This window comes from Phaethon aethereus (genome assembly GCF_964289735.1).
Source record: "Phaethon aethereus genome assembly, chromosome: 2".
Lineage (NCBI taxonomy): Eukaryota > Metazoa > Chordata > Aves > Phaethontiformes > Phaethontidae > Phaethon > Phaethon aethereus.
The window spans coordinates 164,664,287-164,687,445 of record NC_138582.1 but is presented as its reverse complement, the minus strand read 5'-3'; the positions used below and the strand labels follow the sequence as shown (position 1 = coordinate 164,687,445).

Sequence of the window (23,159 nt, the reverse complement as noted above, 5' to 3'; positions counted from 1 at the left end):
CTCTATCATATCACCTTTGAATATTCTGTATTGAGAGTACCTGTATTAGAAATGTGATCACAAAGTCTTTAAATAAGACAGAGTTTAATTTAAAGTTGTCTGAAAAATATTTACAGTGTGGGAATCCCTTCAAGTGCATAGTGTTGTTGGCCTGCATTTTCAGAGTCTAATCCTGCAAATTTATCGGAATAGGCTGCAATCGGGAAACATCCCAATGAAGTAAGTGGAAGTACCAGACTGGTAAAAATAAAGGTATGTGGAATTGTCACCTAGTTTGTAGTTTGTCTGCTTTAAATGAGATGGCCACCAGGTAGCGGAGGAATTTCCCTGCCCCTAAGGAGCTCATGCTGGATGGACCTGAGAAAACAAAGGTCTCAACCAAGAAGCATTTGTGAAAGGAAATAAAGTTTTTAAAATATTACCAAGAACTGTTTCCTTAGTGTAACTCTTATCAAATAACAAAGGATGAAATGACACATAGAGGCTGGTTTTCCATTAATGTAGAATGTCGCTGGTGAGCCAGGGAGGAGAGGCTTGTTCTGCCCTTTCACTTGCAGCATATTCACTATAAACGAGTAACAAATTTTCAAACTACAACTACTCACAAAAATGAAGAGAAACAGAAGTCAGTTCTGAAGAAGCCATAAAGAATGATAAATGACTTCAAAAAAAGAGACATTAGTGGATTATTAACTTTTTTTAAAGAAGGTCTTAGTTAGTAGAAAGGAAACAACAGTTTATAAATAAATAAAGCAATCTCATGAGGATGTAAGAATCAAGTATATTCTTCTGCAATCAGATTGGAACAATAGTCCCAAATAGCAATTAATACTTTGCTTTAAATAGCACAGAAAAGTTGGGGCTGGAATAACCAGCCTCGTCTTATCAGATCTCTCTGTATTAGGAACAGGGGTGCAAGACAATAGAGAACAAGAATCCACTCAAGGACAGAATGGGAATGTTAATGTTGCTACTTTCACTCTTCATGTTTTTCTAGAGAAAATAGGGAAGTTTGGAGACTCACTGTCTTACCCAGTCACTCTGTTGCCCACCCTTCCATCAAGGCAGCGTTCTCTCAAATTTAGTTGTTTGTGTGTGGGAAATGTGCATTGCTTCTGTTCTTTGTGCATTAAAATTTATGCTGGCAGATACTACCATAGCCCCCAAAACTGGTTTTTTGAAAGCAAACAAGGTTTAGTTGTGCAGTTATCAGTGAAGTTGCAGTCACGTACTAGTGATGCCTTAGCACTGACAAATCCAGAATTTCCAGAGGGGATGGACAAAATGCCATTTATAATTGAAATGTCACCACCACAGATTAACAGCTCGAGGCAGAGCACAGATTAATCACCCAAGACACATAGAGCAGGGTAAAGGGAAAAGCAAGTTTATTCCCTTTTCCTATTAACTAGTTTCTGACCTGATGGAGAAGCAATACTTCCATGCTCCACTAGGCCCTTGGCTGTTTTGATAAGTTACAACTAGTATGCCAATTAATGCTTTTTTTTCTTCCCCCACTGTCAAGTTAACTTTAGCTTCACATTAATTTCAATTCATTGCAAAACATAAATTACTTTAACTGTATTCGATATTCCTACATATTGAGATTTTTCACTTTATATTCTCACTTTGAATATCAAAATCTGCCTCTGATCTCGGCTGCACCCTGATATAAACTTAGATTTAACTGCATTCTTCAGCTTTACACAGGTGAACTCCTTCAAAAAGTGATAACTAACTAACTACCATTCTTCATTATCATCCCACCATCTTACACATGCCATCAAGCTAGACAGCAGATAGACCAGACCTTTGACATACATTAGGACTACTCTATTGTCCAGCTACCCTCATTTATACTGGCTACATAATTTAATGGGATGTGGAAGTACTCACACCTTCATAGGAAGTAATAGAAGCCCATGGGCAACTACAAAGCTATAGATCCTTTTGTTTCCAGCAGTAGATTTCGGGCATCTAACTAGTTATTTTAAGTAGCAAGGGCAACCAATATCCCTAAAACCCAAACAGGTATTTCATATTCTTACATCAATGTAGGTTGGCGTAGCAGAAATAACGGGACAGTTGAGTCACTGCACTTAAAAGACATCAGTTGTGCACAGCCAATATGACCGCAGCAGCCCATATTAGACCTAGCACTGTTAGGCCTGCTGGCACAATTATCCTTTTCCCAGTAAGAAATCTTGTGGGTCTTTCATTAGCCTCAGAAATGTTAAACATACTAAGCTGGGTCAGATAAATGCCAACCTATTTGCCAAGTAACCCAACAGTCATGTGCAATGTTGCTCATTAGGTGGGAGATGTTTACAATGTTAAGCCCCAAGTAACACAACAATAACACATTAACACATCACCTTAAAAAAAAAATCTCAGCTTGAGCACTAGACCTACCTACTGGAAAGATATCTGAACAATGACAATGCTCTAAAGGTCATTCCCTTTCTACTTAGTATTACAAGAATTCTGTTATCGCAAAATCTCCAGCAATGTTTAACCAAGTACCGATAATATAAAATACCACAGTACCATATATGAAAAAATGAAGCTGCTGTTCTTTTTATGGAGGTGGCATTATAGCACAAACAATATTCTCCTTTCCCTAAATATGCACTTATCTGCTGAAGTGACTTTTTTCACACAATTTTGTGTAACCGTGGTGTTTGTCCATACCTCCAAATGCTGTGGAGTCTCATTATTCACTCTGAACAAATAAGTACTTGATGTTTAAAAGCTATGGATCAAGGTGGCTGTTATCTACTGTAATTTTACTGACTGTACTGTGAATGGATGAAAGTATGTATAAAGATCCAGCAAAAGCCCTATGCATGAGTTCCACAAGAGGAAGCCCAGACCACAGTTGCTACATGGAGACTGAAAACATAGCTTATTTAGGTATAGTAATTATTCCACAGTCTTACTGTTGATTTAATTCTTGAGATGTGCATATTCAAAATCCAAGGTGTGGCACTGCATTAACCAATTAAGGACCTTTACAGAGGCCTCATGAAGAACTGGCGCAGTATTCCGTATAAAACCATGTACCCATTGTTATTGTGCACGTATAAGAAAAGAATTTGAAAGATGGCTCAACTACACAATCTCAGTTACACTGTGAGTTTCATAGGTATTGGACAATTTGCAGCTTTTATTTAATCACGTACATAAAATCCTCCAATTTCACTTCTATCGAATCTAACAGAACATGTGCTGACTTCAGTGGGTACTGAATCAGGCACTGTGGGATTGTGTCTGCTTTTACATACTCTGGTTTTACAGATGTAATTTCATTGACTCAATTAGGCTACTAGTGATTATGAAGTGCAGTACAAATTCCTCATGAGATCTCTGCATGGTAGTGAAGTGAAGGATGTTTCTGAATAGCAAATTATTTTTAGGATACCTTCCTCCCCTGCACAGATTTCAAGTCCATATTCATTCTCACAATAGTAATAGTACTTAACCATCCTCTTTGGAGGACTATCTTAACTAGAATCATTTGCAAGTCTTATTAAAGTTAACTTATACACCCAACAGATTTCTTTGAAGATGAATACTGAAGTGGTTTGTGTCCTAATGCTCAAAAGCAAATATCTCAGAAGCAAGATGTTGTCATCCAGATAAAACTTTTCATTAACAACAGATCAACCAGTTCTTCCATGCTGTACTTGATTTTTATCCAACTCCACTTACAGATAAGTAAATTTTATTGATTAAAAACAATCAAAGATAAACTCATTGCTACTCTAACAATGCCTGAAGTGGAAACTAATAAGGGCCAAGCCTTGCACTTTCCAGCACCATCCTGCAAGGATCAAAAATCATTTTGCAATCAAGAATGAATGCAAATTGTGTCGTGTACAGGTGGAAAAATAAAGGCAAAAAATTTATATAGCTTATCCAATTTGTTTTAGACCCTGCTTGAATTCTCCCAGAGTTCCTACATGCATATTACATCTTTTGGGAGAAAGAATAAACACAGGCTGCTGTCAACTCCCAGAGCTGTAGCCATCATAACTCTGTTGATAGGAAACAGTCAAAGTAGCTGGTATAGAAAAGATACTTAGGTAGCAGTACCAGAAATGTAAACTCTGGTTATCAGTAACTGGAATTTAAGGCATCCATAGGATCAAGGAAGCTTCAATTAATTTCCAGAATCCTCTGAAGGGGACTACTGAAGGCCATGCAGTTCCCTCTCACCCTCTTCTCATGGACAGTTTTATGAGGTCCAAATGGAGTAAACCTAACCATCTGATTTGTCACACTAATTTAAGAAATCCTAGAACTAAGAAGGAAGCAAGGGAAATGGTAAGAAAAGATGGCAGGATTCATTTGTTTAAAATCTCTAACTGGTAAATACCTTCAGTTTCTTCTTAGACTTTCCTCTGCACACCATCACTTCTAAAAGGGAACCTCAAAAGTTCTCAGTGGGGAAGGACAGCAGAACTACAAAATGAACAACTCCTTGCCCTAAGTTTTGGATGCTGATTGTTTACACAGAGGGAGTAATAATGCAGACAACCGACACAGTAAGAAGCCCTCTAACAGAGCAAATTTCAGCGTTTTAGTTTATTTTCCACAGCAAGTAACACTCCAAAGGAAGGTTACTTAATCCTCAGCACCAAGAGAGTCAAGAAAGAACAGAGGTTTTCAAATGCTGCTTATGCCAGGCCTAAAAAACACATACAGAACATCTGCTGCATTTAACTCTTCACAAGCAGCACAATTCAACTTGACTTAGATGAATCCAGTGATTTCAGTGTGACTGCAATTACCATCCTCAAAATAAAAAACAGAATGTGATTCTGCAAAGGGAACTGGATAGCACGAAGTTGTCAACACATGCAAAGCGAGATACGCGAATATTAAAGGTGAAGCACAGGATGATTGGTATGAAATCCTCAGCACTAACTTGGCGTCCTTGATTTAAGCCTTCACAGCCACCTAGGCAAAGCCCGGGGTCGTATATGCCGGAGCTCACTACTGGACTGGAACAATTTGGAGCTTCCTACAGCTTCTACCTCATTCTGGGCACACTAGTGTTTTGCAAAACCCCTCCTGATCACTAGGGCTAGATCAGTGGTAGTGAAATCAGTCAACTGGGAACCTCAGGGATCTAAGGAATAGAAATTTGGCAAGCCATTTTAGAGCCTCTACTAACCAGGCAACCTTTTCAGACCAGCTAAAAAAATAACATTCTTGATTCATTTTTGACATACAGATATATTGATGTATACCTACATACACAGACACTACCTAATTACATTTACATAAAGACCCCAAAGGAAAAAAGGAGACAACACTAGCAAGGAAATGTGAAGGTGGACTACATATGACCCAATCTTCAGAAAAACTTGAAGGACAGCCTGGCCACCCTCCCTTTGACACGCTTGAACCCTTTATGTCTGAAAGCACATGAAATGTCATATCAGAAGAAACATCTTGAGATCATACTTTTCCTGCTTTCAGCCAGGATAGAGTTAATTTTCTTCATAGAAGCTAGTGTGAGACTATGTTTTAGATTTGGGATGAGAAAACGTTGATAATGTGCTGATGTTTTGAGTTGTTGCTAAGTAGTCAAGGACAGTCCAGCTTCTCGTGCTGGCCTGCTAGCAAGAAGGCTGGGGGTGCACGGGAAGCTGGGAGGGGACACAGATAGGACAGCTGACCCAGGCTGGCCAAAGAGATATTCCATAACCTATGACATCATGCTCGGTATATAAAGTTGGGGCAAAGAAGGAGGAAGGGGTGCGGGGACGTTCAGAGTGATGGCAACTGTCTTCCCAAGAAACCATTGCGCGTGATGGAGCCCTGCTTCCCTGGAGATGGCTGAACCCCTGACTGCCTGTGGGGAGTGGTGAGTGGATTCCTTGTTTTGCTTTGCTTATGTGGGCGGCTTTTGCTTTACCTATTAAACTGTCCTTATCTCAAACCATGAGTTTTCTCACTTTTACTCTTCCGATTCTCTCCCCCGTCCCATTGTGGGGGAGTGAGCGAGTGGCTGCGTGGGGCTTAGTTGCCGACTGAGGCTAAACCATGGCAATAATGAAAACTTGCATCATAGGCTCCTTCCTCCCATTACATAGGTATGCAGAGAACACCAAAAATAATCCTGCATCATCAGAAAGTCCTGTGCTTGAACCACTTAACCAATCTCTGTGGCATGCTTTAAGGATGTGCTTTCAAATAATAGAAATATACATGCTTTTATCAAAAATCTCATTAAGCAGTAAACAATTACTATTGATTCTACTAATACTGTCTGGAACCCAAATAATAGCAGCCACCCTGTTTCTAGCTTTCTTTTTGTTATTTTCTAATAATAAAATAGTCACTTTCTAACACCTCAAGACTACATTTAAATTAAAAAAAAAAAAACAACACCATAGAAAGCTAGAGAAAGAGCATTATCACAGTAACTTTGATTTTCCTTCTCAGTGCAAGTTAAAAAATATGGATATTTGTATTCTGTCTTTGTAACCTTCAGTAACAATGCTGGATATGTCTATAATTCTGCACATGAACAACATGGATAATCATATGTTCCTCTGGTCCCAGGTGTGCAGTAAAATCCAGCGTTACAGAAGTGCATTGTCAGGTAACAATTATGAGCATTTTTAATTATCTTTAAAACAACAATTATTCCTATAAGGTCCTCCAAACAATTTTTAAAGTAAACTCATTTACTACTCACAAATTAATTAGTATGATAAAATCAGTTGCAATCTTAAATGAGATTTTGCAACCAAGGTCAAGGGCAGTAAACATCTACTTCAAGTTCTAAAAGCCATTGCTTTTGGATTATGAAGTATTCTCAAATTTTTTTGCTTCAGGAAATGAAGAATAGCTTCCATTGTGTGATGGAAGGAGAGACTTAAGGGAAATATGGCACTTCAGACTTCAGCAGATCATCAAACAAAAATCACTCATAGATGACATTTTTGACAGGAGTTTGTTCAATTAAGGAAAGACAAGTTTTTACACAAACCTAAGCATGGCAATAAATTTTCAGAACCTATAATACTGTTAAGAAATATCTGTGCCAGTACTAGGAAGTGGCTTGACTGCTTATATTCCTCAGCAACCTACAAGCCAAACAGGGGCCTTAAGACTAAGGCAAACATAGTCATACCACTCCAATAGTGCCACCTGCTGCGTATTTTAAAAGTATACAGTGGTCTGCAGATCCAAGTAATTCAATTTAAAGACTGAAACATTGATTGATTTAAACAGAAGTCATAATTTTGTGTGTATGTATGACAATACAAAAATTTAATTTTTTTTTAATCAATAACACCTAAATGGGCATGGTGTACAAAGGAAGTTGTTCCACTGTGGTATAAGAACAGAACCCACAGGTCATCCTTTTCCAAGTTTATGCCAGTGGCATAACAAGGATTAGTCATATTTGCTCACTACACATCAAAACCACAATTAACCCTATGTACTTTGTGATATCATGTAGATGAGACCTGCAACTCATTTTGTGAATCACATTCTGGTTGAAAATTATTCACAAAACACACACATGTATAAGTGTGTGTGTGTGTGTGTATATACATGCCTTGACAGAAAAGCATACACACACAAACACATATATACACACACCTCTTGAGACAGAATCAAGATACCCTGTTCACAAGCTTTCCCTGAAAAGGAAACAAACTGCAATGTATATAGGATTGGCTCAGCAAAGCAAAAACTAATCCTGTTCCTGGGTCCACTGCTCTGCTGGACCACCTGGACTCACTCACTTCATTCCACTGGGCATTGGGTTTCTTTTCCTGGTTTTGCTGCTTACCCATGCAACTGTTTGGGAAGAGACTGCCTTGTATAAGGGAATTAGCTGATGTAGTTGCCAAGCCACTCTCCATGATATTTGAAAAGTCCTGGCAGTCAGGTGAAGTCCCTGGAGACTGGAAAAAGGGAAACATTCCATACACTTTTAAAAAGGGTAGCAAGGAGGACCCTGCGAACTACCAACCTGTCAGCCTCACTCTGTGCCTGGGAAGATCATGGAACAGATCCTCCTAGAAGCTATGCTAAGGCACATGGAGGGCAGGGAGGTGATTTGAGACAGCCAGCATGGCTTCACCAAGGGCAAAGCCTGCCTGACCAACCTAGTAGCCTTCTATGATGGAGTGACCACATCAGTGGACAAGGGAAGCGCTACCGGAGTGGTGTATCTGGACTTCTGTAAGGCCTTTGACATGGTCCTCCACAACATCCCTCTCTATAAATTGAGGAGAGATGGATTTGATGTGTGGACTGTTCAGTGGGTGAGGAATTGGTTGGATGGCGGCATCCAGCTAGGGGTCAATAGCTCAATGTCCAGATGGAGATTGGTGATGAGCGGTGTCCCTCAGGGGTCTGTATTGGCACCAGTACTCTTTACTAACTTCATCAATGCCACAGACAGTGGGATTGGGTGCACCCTCAGCAAGTTTGCAGATGAGTGGTGCGGTTGACACACCTGAGGGACGGGATGCCATCCAGAAGGACCTGGACAAGCTCAAGGAATGGGCCTGTGTGAACCTTATGAGGTTCAACAAGGCCAAGTACAGGGTCCTGCACCTGGGTCGGGGCAACCCCCGGGATCAATACAGGCTGGGGGATGAAGGGATTGAGAGCAGCCCCATGGAGAAGGACTTGGGGGTCCTGGTGGATGAAAAGCTGGACATGAGCCAGCAATGTGCGCTCGCAGCCCAGAAGGCCAACTGTCTCCTGGGACGCACCCAAAGCAGCGTGGCCAGCAGGGCGACAGAGGGGATTCTGCCCCTCTACTGTGCTCTGGTGAGACCCCACCTGGAGTCCTGCATCTAGCTCTGGAGCCCTCAGCACAGGAAAGACATGGGCCTGTTGGAGAGGGACCAGAGGAGGCCACAGAAATGATCAGAGGGGTGGAACACCTCTCCTGTGAGGACAGGCTGAGAGAGTTCGGGTTGTTCAGCCTGGAGAATAGAAGGCGCCAGGGAGACCGTCTTGCAGCCTTCCAGGACTTAAAGGGGGCTTATGAGAAAGATGGGGACAGACTTTTTAGCAGAGCCAGTTGCAATAGGAAAAGGGGTAATGGTTTTAAACTAAAAGAGGGCAGATTTCGACTAGAAAGAAGAAATTTTTCACCATGAGGGTCATGAAACCCTGGCACAGGTTGCCCAGAGAGGTGGTAGATGCCCCATCCCTGGAAACATTCCAGGTCAGGCTGGACGGGGCTCTGAGCAACCTGATCTAGTTGAAGATGCCCCTGCTCACTGCAGGGGGGTTGGACTAGCTGGCCTTTAAAGGTCCCTTCCAACCCCACCTATTGTATGATAATGCATTTGTGTAACTAAGTGTGATGGCTTTTCCATGATCCTGAAGGAATGGTATAGTAGAAATAAGTAATAATAAATTCTGACGAGATACAAACTCATTACACTTTAAATGCTCTTCTAATGAGAAGCTAAGTGTACATCTTTTAAGACAGAGCCTACATTTCATGTTCAAGGATGCTATCTGGGTAATTCTTTCTGCAACACATAGTCACGTTGCACAAGTCACTTTCACAGGAGGTCAATGAGTCAAATAGTGTGACTGGAGTTTTAAAAAGGTTGGGCAACTTTTATGACCACTAATAATGTTTGTTTTGAATGCCAGCTCAGACTGTAATGTGGTTAATTAAATCTCCTGCCCCAAAGTATAAACCAAGTGCCTGAAGGTCCGAAGGAGGACTCCATGTGCCAACAACTCAGAACACCAAACAAACAGGGCAATTGAGGTACTTCTTTCTACAGAGCACTAGGTGTTTGTCACCACTGAAGAGTGAATATCGAAGTAGACCTACCAAAGCCGCGATACATTAGAACAACTCTAATGTGACATGTGCTTTTTCCAGGGTCAAGAGAGAAGCTAACTTGAAGAGTATCTACTACAAAGTATTGCATTTACTGTTCTTTCCCTGGCTAAGGCAGAAAAAGACTGCAGTTGAGGCAGACAACACGATTTGCAAGTCACAAGCATATTGGGAAGGCAAAAGCAATTATTAATAAGTAAATTACAGCAGACTTACACGTGAGCCTGCTGAGCCTTACCAGAACTCTGTGTGCTGCATAACTAGTCACCTGCATATGCACAACTTCCAAAGGGATTCCCAAGATGTGCAGGATTTGAGCCTGATTCAGTAAAACATTTATGATTCAAATTATAGCATTATTTCTGTCAGTCACTGGAAAAATACAGCACGCAGGCATTCTTTCCACACATTGCCCTTTCACATTGGTTTTTATGCAATGTTTTTCACTACAAGGAACCTAGCAAATGCCCAATTATATTAAAAGTACTGTTTAACTGCATTATGCTTTCATGTACTACTCTCTTGGGCCCTTGCAACAGTATCAGATGGACCTATTTCAGGGACAGAAACTTGCAGTTCATAGTCCAGACACAGTCTTGTACTGTATTTGATATGGTCAAAAGCCATGTATTTTTAAAATTTTTGTCTCATTATTAGATACTACTATAACATGCATGGTAAGTTTTAAAATGTGGCTTACCATGCATTTGAAGAGTTTGTTCAGCTCTCAGTAAGGAAATTATTACTTCTATAGTATATTTTGTTTTATAGAAAGGCAGAAAAACTGTATGAGTCAGGCATTCCTATCTTGAACCTCTCAACTCCAAGTGCTGTTGGCACATACTGTTTTGACTCTGCACCCAGGCCTGAATACTTTTAACATGTTCTTAAAAGGGAGCAACAAGCACAGGTGAGCGAAGGCAGGGAGAGTGGAGGGGAAAAGATGCAAAATACATGGAAAGAAACCTGCAGAAAGATTTCCCTGGTGGAACTACTGTTTTGGGGAGGTCACCATGACAGCATTCCTTTAAGAATTAACATTACTACATAAACCAGTATTACCCAGCCCTTTGTGCACCAGACTGTGTTCAATGAGGTTTTGTATTTCACTGTTTTTTTTGGCAAAGCTTCATATGCTCAGAATCTTAAATCAACATTAAATCCAACTATCCAGTTATAACCATGAACTCTGTATGCAGTAGCTCCAGACACACTGCATGAAAACAAGCTGACTGAAATCTACAACTTCAGAATAGACCACACAACTTTTGAAAGAAGTCACTGTACTTAGAAGAAAGTTACTTCTTCATTTGGGAAGATTTCAGATGCTTCATACTTGATTTGCTTTTTTGCCAACACAATGAAGGAAATGTCCTGCTTCTGCATGACTTTTTCTTCCTTGTTGGAACAGATGGTGAAGCCTTACAAATACATGACTGGTATTTTTTCAGTGACTCATAGCTCAGAGCAACAGGCTTCAGATCGTGATAAGCAGCCAACCAAGATGGATGTAAGCTTACTTGAGGAGCAGTATGACCATATAAAACAGAAGCAAAAACTGCAATCACACATTATTGTGTTTAAAACAGGTATGCTTATATTTATAGGAAACAATGCAAATGTAGATGTAAATACTATTGCTTTAAATCTTAAATAACTTCTAACTTTGTTCTTTTTATGCTCAGCTTCAAGGAAGGTACAAAGTTAATTCCTTTTGTGTCTTTTTGTTTTTTCATTTGTTTCACTGAAAGGTGGTCTTATGTTTATATCAATTAGTTTCATGGCAGTGAAACACTAACATGAATTTGAAACAGAACAACATAGTTGAGATAAGGTTTTATAGGTTTTATGGCAGTAAAGTAAAATTCTAAACATAAATGGTAACTCTTACAGGAACCATGTACTTCATGTCTATCATCAGTGTATTTCTGCAATGTATTCTGTAGCATTTCTATGCTCTTGAACGCTTCCATCAGAACAAGAAATTCTGTGTCTTCTGTCTCTTTTTCCCTTCTTCATTTGTGTAAAGAAATGTGTCCTACAAGACTACAGGAAGCAATAACAGATATCAAGTGACTAGAACAAGCTGGGGTTTTGTTGAAAAATAACTTATACTAAGATACAGGCTTTGAACAAGAGCTCTGTTTTGAAAGTGTTTTCACTGCATATTGCTTGGAAAGTACATAAACAGAAAACCAAGTAACAATATGTATCACTCATCTACTTGCTATATCAGATTTTATATAAGAAAATTTCAACTATTTTAAAGTTTTTAGTTCAACTACTGCTTACAGTATTACACCATTTTCATTTACTTTCCAAGTTAAAGTGATATTGATAATACTAAGTCAATTAATTATATTTGAATTTAATTGCAATATGAAAAACATGCTTCATTCACCTCTTATGTTAGTACTTAGCTCAACAAGCAGAACTTAGGTTATTTCATTCTTTACACTTTCCTCGGCATTTTTCATCAGTTCTAGATTTTGGCAGTATCAGCCTATATCATGAAAACAATTGAAAAAACACTAGTTATCAACTATATGGCAGATTCATTTCTTCAATATTCTTTCATCCAAATGTCTAGAAATTGTTATGTTAAAAGAATTTAATTCTCTCTAAGGAAGAAAGAAAGAAAGAAAGAAAGAAAGAAAGATAGATAGATAGATAGATAGATAGATAGATAGATAGATAGATAGATAATTATACACAAGTTTATTTAATCAGGTATGAAAAGGCAACTAACTTGAAGACAAAACAGCTCATCTAATCAGCTATAGCAAAAATTCAAGTCAGTTAAAGAAAAGGAGCAGAAGTCTGTATTCAGATTAAATTCAAATGAAGCTTCAGATATAATGAATGTAATCAGAGTAGATTTTTTGCAAGGACACCATTTGAAGATTAAAGAAAAGACATAAGAAAGCAGGACTGCACAGTTTCTGCACAGTTCAAAATTTAGTAGGGCTGGAAGTTCACATACAAATATTTTCATATACATACACATAGCCCAAAACATTCACAAAACCACATACCCTACTGCACTGAACTTCTATCTTTAAACAACCCATGTGGACAGGATTAATGTTACTGTTAGAAGTGAAGTTTGGGGGTTTTTTGTTATGCTGAGTTCTCTATGTCCTTGTTTCCTATGGTTTGGAAGCTGGGAAAACCTATTACATTGGTCAGAACTTTGAACCTGTTATATGTATCAGTTTCCAAGAACATGTCAAGCAGAAATGAACATGGCAATTATCCAGATAGCCTACAGCTCTACACTCCTAAGTTACAAACTTAAACCATCCAGCAATTCCTAGCACCAAAAGGCAGTCCATATATGTATCAGTATTTTGTACTGACAGTAAGTTGTTTCCCTACTAGAGAGTAAGATTATGTCTGGGCTGGGAAGGGGACAACAATGACAGCACTTACCACAACCCCACACATACACACAAACCTCAGCGACCAGACCATGAGATTCAAACCTCATGGGAGGAGGGCACCTTCAGTCCCTCATGGTCTTAAAAACCTCTGCCAAAGGTCTTTATTCTAACTAGTAAACCCCTAAATTGTTTCTGCTAGACAGACCAGCTGTCCTTGCATGATACCATAGACATTTTGAACAATTTAGATATATTCCACCACAGCTGGAATGGTAATTCCAAGTCTCCTTGAAAACTTTTAGCTTTGCATGTCACTACCTGTTTGCCAGAGTCATGAAACTGGACTTTTAAACAGAACTTAAGATTCTCTAACTTCTCTAGGTTTTCTCTGGTAGGTTAGTAGCTGAGAAGCCATCTGAAAACAACTTTGTTCCTCCCCCAAAACACACAGCCACGTTCATGCTTCTGCCTGTTCCTTATTATTTGAGAACAAAGAGCATGACAAGATTTGACAGTCACCAGCTAGGGGATAATACAGCAGTGTATTCATTATTTATTAGCAAAGAAGCTGAAAAACAGTATTTACTTTAGGAATTAGATGGGAGCATTCAGCGCATGCAGTCATAACAGAATAAACATTGGGGCTCTGACTGCAGAAATCTCTTCCAAGAATTTCCCAAGCGAACTTGAAATAAGATTAACTTTTGTCACTCCAGAACCTTAAAAGTATCTATCTATGATGACAACATATGAAAAAGACCAAATGGTAAACAACCCTGCAACAAGGCTATTATGCACAACTAAAAAAAAAAATAATGAAAGAAACGGACCAAAGATCTGTCTAATTAAAGCTTCATTTAGAAGTGTAAAGAGTGCTGAATGTGTCTTAATTCAACACACAGTCGTTCAGGACTCTCACATTTCTATCAGAGGTCATTTCTCAATTTTGTGTGCTGCACCTGTAGCCAAGGAATCGAATCAAACTTGAACTCAAAACCAGTCCAGACTATTAAAATTGGACTAGATGCATTACTTTGAACTCTCTGATCAACTGATGCCAGATAGTAATTCTTCAGATGACCAGTTCATAAGGTTCAAGATAAAACTTGATGTTGCCTATCAATGCCAGTTCAGCCAAGAGTTACATTACATCCACAAGAACATGCAAAACTGCATCACCTCAGAGTCTTTCAGCTTCTTCTCACTTGCTTTTTCTCTCACACATGCAGAATAAGCCCTAATTTTTGTAGCTTGGTGCTATGCTGTGCTGTCCTGCAGATCACAGAGGGATCTATTTTGCAAGTGGACTTTTTGCAGCCACCCAAGCTCAGCTTTATTTCCTGCATAAAGTCCAATCATAGCTTTGATTCTTACTGTTCCATGAAAGAGAACTCTGTGTTCTTATCTCTATGAATGGTTTCATCCTAGTAAATTCTGCTAGCATACTTCACTGTATAGACATATGCATAAACACATCCCTATCTCTAAGCTCTACATGTGCTCTAGACTCCTTTTGCCTGGTAACACTGGAGGAGAGTGGAAGATGTGAGCTGACACAGTTCTCACTCCCAGAGCCATGCTGCAAAGCCGCTCTTATCAGGTCAACCCTACATGGCCAACCCAGAGAGCAGGAAAAAAAAAAAAAATCTGTGCTCATGGTGTTGCTTCAGCAGTGGGAGCCAAAGACAGTAGTTGAAAGCCCCTCCTTAGCCGAAGCCATGTTGTACAGGTTCATTTATTGCCAGTAAATCAGCTGGGTCTGACATCTTCAAATATTTCCTCTTGTAAAGATGGTATGAAAGACAATTATAAGGGGGGGGGGGGGTTGTGCTGTTGTTTTTTTTTAAAGGCAGCTTCTTCTTTGAACTAGCTTAATTTCAAATTCAGGGTTACAAATTCTTTTAAAATGGCTATTAAGCCTCTTCTATGTCTACTTTTTTTTCACTTTAATATGCTTCATAACTTATACTGCAACAGACACAGTTCTTATAACTCAACCCTGTAAATAAGGTCAACATTCTGCACAACTCCTACTTTAAACTATACTTATACTAACTGAAGTGTATTTCATTAGCACTTGCAATGTCAACAGCACTGTTTATCTTCAGTGAAATGGTTCAGTTTCTATTCATTTTCAAGGCATAGAAAGCCAGTCATGTTCAGTAATTTGATGGTTGCTATGTGTAATTAAAGTAGCATTAGCATTTCTATCCATAATATCTTGTACATTTCTAACAGTAACTTTCATACTGACCAGATTCTCTCCCACTGTTACAGCTACTCTATACCATTCATGGAGCAAGCATATTTTCCTTCTAAGTGATCATTCAGGCAACATTAGTGTGATAAGATATTTATTTTACACCATTTATACTGACTAGAATAGTAAAAGTGCAATAAAATATTAAAATACAAGCCTTGATATTAATGATCCCTCATTAAGAAAAGGAAGAAAGAAATTCACAATTTGTTTCATCTAGAAGCAGTCACAGTATTTTTAAATTGTAACACAAACTTCAAACAGTATCAAACAGAGCATTTTTGTCTTTCAAATCACAGCACCTACCAACACATGGAGCAAGTCCCTGATCACCTTAAGAATTTTTGCTTACAAGCAATTAACTACTGAAAGTCAATTCTCAATCTGTGTTGTTAATGAGTCTTAGAGTATTGATTAGATCAATATTGACTTGATAAATCTCCATTTTCATTTGACTAACCCAAGGGTACCATTTATGTCCTCAGAACTGCAAAACCGAGCATGAAATATTTCTATTTCATAACCTAGCATCAAAAGAACTTGCACCGCTCTTAGCCACAGATGGAAAGAGTACACATAAACTCATCCGTTAAAGCTCTTCATCTGACTTTGTGCCACAGAAATTACACCCTTAATTTTTGCCACCAGAGTAACGTGCATGTATGCATTTCTCTTGTAGGTGAACACGAATCTGTTCTCCCAGAATCAATGGTCAATGCTGTTTTAATTAATAAAAAAGTTAAAAGATCAAAGTCATTTACAGAATGTGTTCCTGTCAGAAAGGTCAGACTGGAGGTGACCAGGAGTGGCAACATACAAGACAACTCACCATGGCGTACCCACCTGGGAATTCACCGCCTGGTGCAAGCCCGTTGTCAAGGAGTTCCCTGGAGTTCCCACTGCAAGAACAGACCATGCAGTTTTGACAATCAGAGACTGATTCCAAATGGAAACAGCACACTGCAACACCAGGAATTAGAAGGAGCAAGTGAACTATCCGCGCTCAGTCAACTGGGAAGTTCAAGCACATTGAACAGTTTCAGCAATGAGAATGGCCGCAACATTTCAAGCACCTGCCAAGAGCCTCCTCTGAAATCAGCCACTTCAGCAGTTTGGACACATCAACATATTTCTTCTGCAAGATGCATGCCTGCCTGTAATAAACTAAACTTTTACCCTTTCCCTAATAAAAAAGGGCCCAGAATTTCTGAAACAGCAAGGAGGCTTGGATTATATGTCTCACAATGAAGACATTGAGTAATACATAAAACTTAGTCAAAAACTTGAGTAAAACTTAAAATAGCAAAATTGTTGTCTTAGTTACATTGATTGACCTGCTGAGGGTCTACTACTTTAATTAGCCAAGGAAGATCCTTACTACATAATCTGTTGTTTTACAGCACAGTGTAAAATGAGATGTTCTCATTAAGATGCTGGGCTGCAATGACAGATACTCACTTCTGTTACTTGAGATATAACAGCATTTTTATCTTTTTTTGTTTCCTATTTTCACGTTACAGATTTTAGAAACTAAGATTTTATCATAGCAATATTTGAAATATCTGAAAGAGCTATAGCTATAGCTCTTACTCAACAGTAAAATTACTGTTGAAGTAACTAGGATAAATTTCAGTATGGTACTATTTAATTAGACAATAAACAAGTAACAAATGATTATTGAAGGTGATTGGTACACTTAATGTAGGATTTCATTGTTCACTTTCCTGGAAAAAAAAGATTCATGATACTTTCTGATGTGTGTATTTTTAAAATCAATGAATAAAACCTCTACTCATTTCTATTATTGTTTTAATGATACTTAGTAAATGTCACCTTTTTCTTATATATAAGGTCTATAACAACATACTGTTGGTTCTCATCTACCCCCAGTATTTCATTAGAAAACAAAAGTCTGAAATAATTACTTAGCTCCTCGATACCCTATATCAGCACACCTTCCTTACCAGAAGTGTAATGCATCTTTCTGCTGTTACAACTGTATGTGCACAAAGAGGGTATAATCATTTCAACTATACAAATATAACTGTAGTAGTACAACTATTTTTATAGATAGGGTTTAACATTTTCTCTTGTGGCACAACTGCACCACAACGCTGTGCAAGTTTTTAAAAGTAATTAGCTATTTCTGATCTCCCCTCCTGCAAGATCTTTAGAGGAAGGAGACCCTCTTTTGTGGGTGCTTTTCAATGACAAAAAGATGAGCTACGTATCACCCACTTCTGGCTGCAATTATTCAGACAGGTCTCTTTCTCAAATGTAGCCTTCAGAAAAGTTGGAGGACTTGAAATGTCTCCCTATTTCATGATGACATTAATTTCAAGCTATACACCTGGCAGACACTTGCTCTTATGAACCATTCCATATCTACCTGAGCCCTGAAAGGACTGCAAAATGAGGATCAGGTGATGATCCCTGCAAACAGTCTGGAAGCACACATCCCCAGTTACCACCACTGTCTCAAAATCACACCATCCACACACGAAATAAGTGAGAAAAAAAAAAGAAGATGCCAAAAATGCTCAGCTGTGATTTATGTCCTTCTAGACACAAACTCTTCTCAGCAAACTCTTCTCAAGACAGACCATCCCCTCGTATCTTGGAAAACAAAATTAACGCCAATGTGCAAAAAAATCCTACTGTCAAAGAGATAGCAATGTTATCCATTTCTAAGAGAAACTACCATTTTCTTTGCATCCAATACAACTTCAAACCATTAATCCTTCATACAATTCCACTGACTTTGGTTGTGCTTGATGGCGGATACTACATCTGAAGATGTTTGCACAAATCTGTCAGAATATATGTTTCCATTGCAGGAGATTCACAGCTCCAAGTGTACCACAGAGCATCATGGAATTTAATGCTATTTTACTCCCTTTGGCCAAATGTTATTTCCTCTATGCCACTTAACAGTTTCAGACCCAAACTCTGTAGCGTCCTACACCAATTCAGACACCACCAGCAGGCACCTTGTCTCCTGGAAGTGGCAGTCCTTAAGATACTGCTGAAAAGCACTAGCTATTACCAATAGCAATGAGTATGTCACAGTAACTCCTGCAGAATTTTCCACTCGTCATCAGTAAAAGCAGCAGAATTAAAACATAGATTTGGGAAGAGTTGTTCATTGTGACTTTTCAGGTTTTCTAGTGTTTTCAATTAACTGGCCTGCCCAGATTAGTTTCCAGCTCTGATGCCGATTACTATTTCTGGGTAGACATGAGACATTAATAAAGAATCACGGCTACTTTTTTTTTTTCTTTTTTCACAGTGGAAAGGCCGAGAGAGTTGGGGTTGTTCAGCCTGGAGAAGAGAAGGCTCCAGGGAGACCTTATTGCAGCCTTCCAGTGCTTAAAGGGGGCTTAGAGGAAAGATGGGGACAGACTTTTAAATAGCAGGGCCTGTTGCAATAGGACAAGGGGTAATGGATTTACACTAAAAGAGGGTAGATGTCAACTAGAAATAAGGAGGGAATTTTTCACAATGAGGGTGGTGAAACCCTGGCACGGCTTGCCCAAAGGGGTGGTAGATGCCCCATCCCTGGCAACATTCAAGGTCCGGTTCGATGGGGCTCTGAGCAACCTGATCTAGTTGCAGATGTCCCTGCTGACTGCAGAGGGGTTGCACTAGATAACCTTTAAAGGTCCCTTCCAACCCAAACTATTTTATGATTCTATGGTTACAGGTTTTAAAGAAAGATTAGAGGAAAAAAAAAAAAAAAAAGAACACAGGTATGCATAATAGGGAGAAAATACTAGATAAAAACTAGCCCATATGAAACAAGAAACTACCTGGAGGGAAATACTTTAAAAAATTTCATTGTCCTTTGATATGTGGTATACATTAGCTTTCTATTTACTTGTCTTGCTGATTACAGAGTATACTGATTTGTACTCCTGCTTATCTGTAGTGTTATCTGGAGTGTTATTTTTGTTCTATCTCCAAGTCTGTAGACCACAAGAGAATCAAATAAAGCTAAAGGAATAACTGAAAGAAAAATCCCATGTTAGCAAGAGGCCACTATGAAAACTATTAAAAATATAATTTGCAATTATTTTGCCTAGATATGTTCAATGACATGCTTGAGAACATTTCACCAAATGCAACTTCAACTTTTACAACTTTTAAATCAGTATCACAAAGTTTATAACCTTATCTAGCCACTTACCTACTCTATAAACCCATTTGAACTAAATGAGTGATGTTATTTTCTGCAAACACTTTAAAATTGTTTTTAAAGTGCTTTGAATTAGTTATCTTAATTAAACACAGACCTTGAATACCTTGATTTAAAACTCAGTGCAGGTTTATGCACGGACTAAGTAACTAACTCCTTTGTAAGCACTTTCATACAAACACTTTGTCCTTTCCTGAGGTTTCTCTAGCATATTACTGTGCTTTGTACTGACTGGAACTTATTTAGAAAAGGCATTTTGCCTTTGGAGAAGTCTTTCAATTTAATTCCCAAGGACATTATGGAAGAACAATTTCAGCAAATTTTGATTTGTTAGTGGAATAGTTTTAGTTATGAGAAAAGTTGCTATACTTACATTTCAAGAGACTGAAATATTACACAGGCACAGTCTAACGAGAGATTTTTTTTTTTCTAAAGCCGCTGTAGTAAAAATGAAACAGGGAAGCATGAGAAAAAATGGAAAACTTCAACTATGAGAAAGTGCCAGTTCTCAAGTGCACCTGATTTTCAAAACCATCTACTGTTAGCTTCTTCATGTTTGGCAATCATGTGACAGTAAATTTAATCACTCTGTTGCCACAGCTTTAGGTAAGTTTCAAGCACTGAAGACTGCCATAAAAGCAAGTTTACCCTTATTTTATCAGTAAGAAAACTTGACTGATTTATGCACATAGCAGAGCCTAGAATCCTGAAATTCTAGTTTAGTGTCTTGTTCACAAGCTCATGATACCTGTGGGATTCCCATTTCCAAAGCTGCAGTATGCAGCACCCCCACTTAGTCTGCGTGACTGCCTAAGGAAAATGTTTTACATAAGGACAGTCCTGCAGGCCCATCCATTCTGGAATAAAAAATATTCCAGTGTGATGATTTCAGTCACACGTCAGAGAGGTTTGAATAAAATCCCTTTGCTGCTGGGACAGCTGATCACATGAAAGAATTAACCCACATGAGTTTTTTCTGGTGTAACCCATTAAAAGAACACTTACATCTTGTACCGGCAGCAAAAAGACACCAGGAGCAAGCCCCAGCACTTTGAAAGCCTTACATACAAATACAGTATTTATCAGCCTACATTGTACAGCCAAATGTCTGTGTAACCACATACCCTACTCCCACCTATGACACTGTGGGGACTACAAGTGACACTCCAGCACCACCTCAGCTTAAGGTGGTGTTTAGTACTGGATTTTCCCCAGTATTCGGGGGGAATGTGTATTCTCTCAGCCCAGTCTCTGAACGGAGGTTAACTTTTAACAGCTCCAGAACCATGCAAGAACCTGCCCACCACACCTGAAGGCGAAATATAAGCCCACACATGAAAGTTCACCCTGAACCCTGCTGCCCTCAAAGAGCACAACACAAAGATCGCACACTGATCCCCCCGGCACCTTTCACAGCACCTCAGCCTTTTACGAAATGCTCCCTCTCAGCATTCACCGGAATTTCAGCCTCTTTTGCCTCACAAATGGAGAGGCTGCAGCTGGGTGGGGTGTGTGCAGCACACTCAGCCTCCTCCAGGCCCCAACCACTCCTGGAAGGGCGACTCGCTTACGTAGCCTAGCGCCTTGGCGACCCCCGCCACCACCTGCCAGGGGACAAACAGACTAGGGAGAACCAGGAGACAGCAATAGGTACCGCAGCACCTGCCACTGAGCAACAGAAAGCCAACATACTCCTAGCCGTCAACTGAGGGCACGGCACTAAAATGGCGGACGGACCGTGGCTTCAGACACGTGACAAGCACCCGTTCCCCTAGGCTTTCCAGGCTTCCGTAGGAACCTGCTTCTCCCCGTCAATAAACGGCGGGTGTGACGTAGACGTAGGCCCCGCCCTCACGTCCATCCCACCTCCCGGAAGGCTGAGCGGCAGCTTGGCGGGTGCGCAGGTAAACGCGCGATACCGCCGCGGGGGTGTGGCTTGCACGTGGCTCCGCCCCCGGCCGTTGCTCGGGGTCGAGGTTCCGCCCCGGCCGCCCCCTCTCCTTCGCCTCAGAGGGAGGGCGGCCCCCACCAGCTGCGGCGCTGGGCCGGTGAGGGTGCTCAGGGCGGGGGGAGCAGCTGCGTGAGAGCTCGAGTTCCCCTCAGAGACTGCGCGGGCCTCGAGGCCCGACCTCCGCCGCGGGGCGCAGGTGGGTGCCTGAGGGTCGAGGCGGCGGGAGCCCCGTCCCGGCGGTGTGCCGGGGAGCGCCCCTCCGCCCGCCCCTTCCCCGCGGTGCCCGCTCGGCCTGGCCGCCTCCCGCCTTGCGGCTTGCCCGCTGAGAAGCGGGGGCTGGTTGCATCAGCTCGGCTGCCGCCATGGGAGGCTCCTGCTGTGGGTGCTCCCCGGCCGCCGTGTTCTGGAGGCGCCTCGAAAGGGCGGCGGCTTCGTGGCCGTGCTTCGCATCCCCGGGTGACACCGGTGACTTGTGGCCGAGGTGGTCTCGGTGCTGTCGTGGTTAGGGGAGAGGCTGGATATGCGCCTAGGGAGGCCTAACGACACCCTGGGCTGGGGCCAGCAGTCTTTGGGTGTCCATCCTTTCTCTGAGCTTCTGGCTCGTGGTTTTGCAAGTAACTTTTTGCTTCAGTCTCTCGCCCCTCCTTTAGCCACGGAGCGATATAGCATAGTTGCGCCAGGTAGCTTTCCTCCTTGTTTTTAGGAAACAGATAATGTGTACTGCTTTATTAGTAAACCACGCCCAGAATTCTCTGTCCCTTCCCTCAAAAATTTGGCTTTAGAACCTTATTTCTGTAACTGTATTGTTTTATGTCATATACGGGACTAACTGCCTTTAGAGGATGACATTTTAGTTACAAAAACTCAGTCTTGCATTTAGAATGGCCTTTGGGAAATATCCCTGATGGTTTAGTCAAATGAGTTTTGAGAAACTCCTTTTAAACCCTTACCGAAAGTGAAATTGTGTAAGGAGCATTTGTGGTGTTGGCTGGTGGAAAAGTTATAAATGTTTTTGCTAAAGATTCTCTTGCAATTTAGTTATGGTGAAATAGGAATTTATGATAAGTTACATATAAAATGGTAGCTTTTGTGTTTGTGAAAGTGAAGTTTCTTTTTTTTTTTTAATAGAGGGTTGGAAAGAATAAGTTTAATTGGAGACCCTGGTGGTGTTTTCTGTTTTAATAGCTTAGTAAGAAATCACAAACTTATAAAACTATAAAATAGTATTGATAAAAAGATGAATGATCAGTTTATAAATGCCACTCATTTACAATTTATATGCTTAAGTGTAGGTTGCAATTTTAAACTTTTCTGGGTGCCCCAAAGCCATGGATACCTTTTTTGTTTCTTAAGTAGAACTATAGCTATAAAGTGGTTCTTCAGCATAACCTAAAAGTGGGGAAAATGATGGTTACAGGTTGTTCATAAGAATTGCCTGGCATGTTTTGGAAAAGGGGGATAGCTGCATGAATAACTTCAATGCAATCTTTTGAAAATTGAGTATGTTTGTTGCTTTCTGC

At 40.2% G+C, this 23,159-nt stretch overlaps 1 protein-coding gene across 1 annotated transcript; it reads left to right on the top strand.

Annotated features, from left to right (window-relative positions):
• Positions 1-11,210: 11,210 nt before the first annotated feature.
• Positions 11,211-16,741, top strand: LOC309417529 (uncharacterized protein C9orf152; the record flags this gene model as incomplete). The annotated part of the gene is made up of 2 exons (XM_082015040.1): positions 11,211-11,439; positions 16,173-16,741. 2 exons carry the CDS (start codon positions 11,211-11,213, stop codon positions 16,739-16,741), a joined length of 798 nt encoding a protein of 265 aa, XP_081871166.1.
• Positions 16,742-23,159: the final 6,418 nt, after the last annotated feature.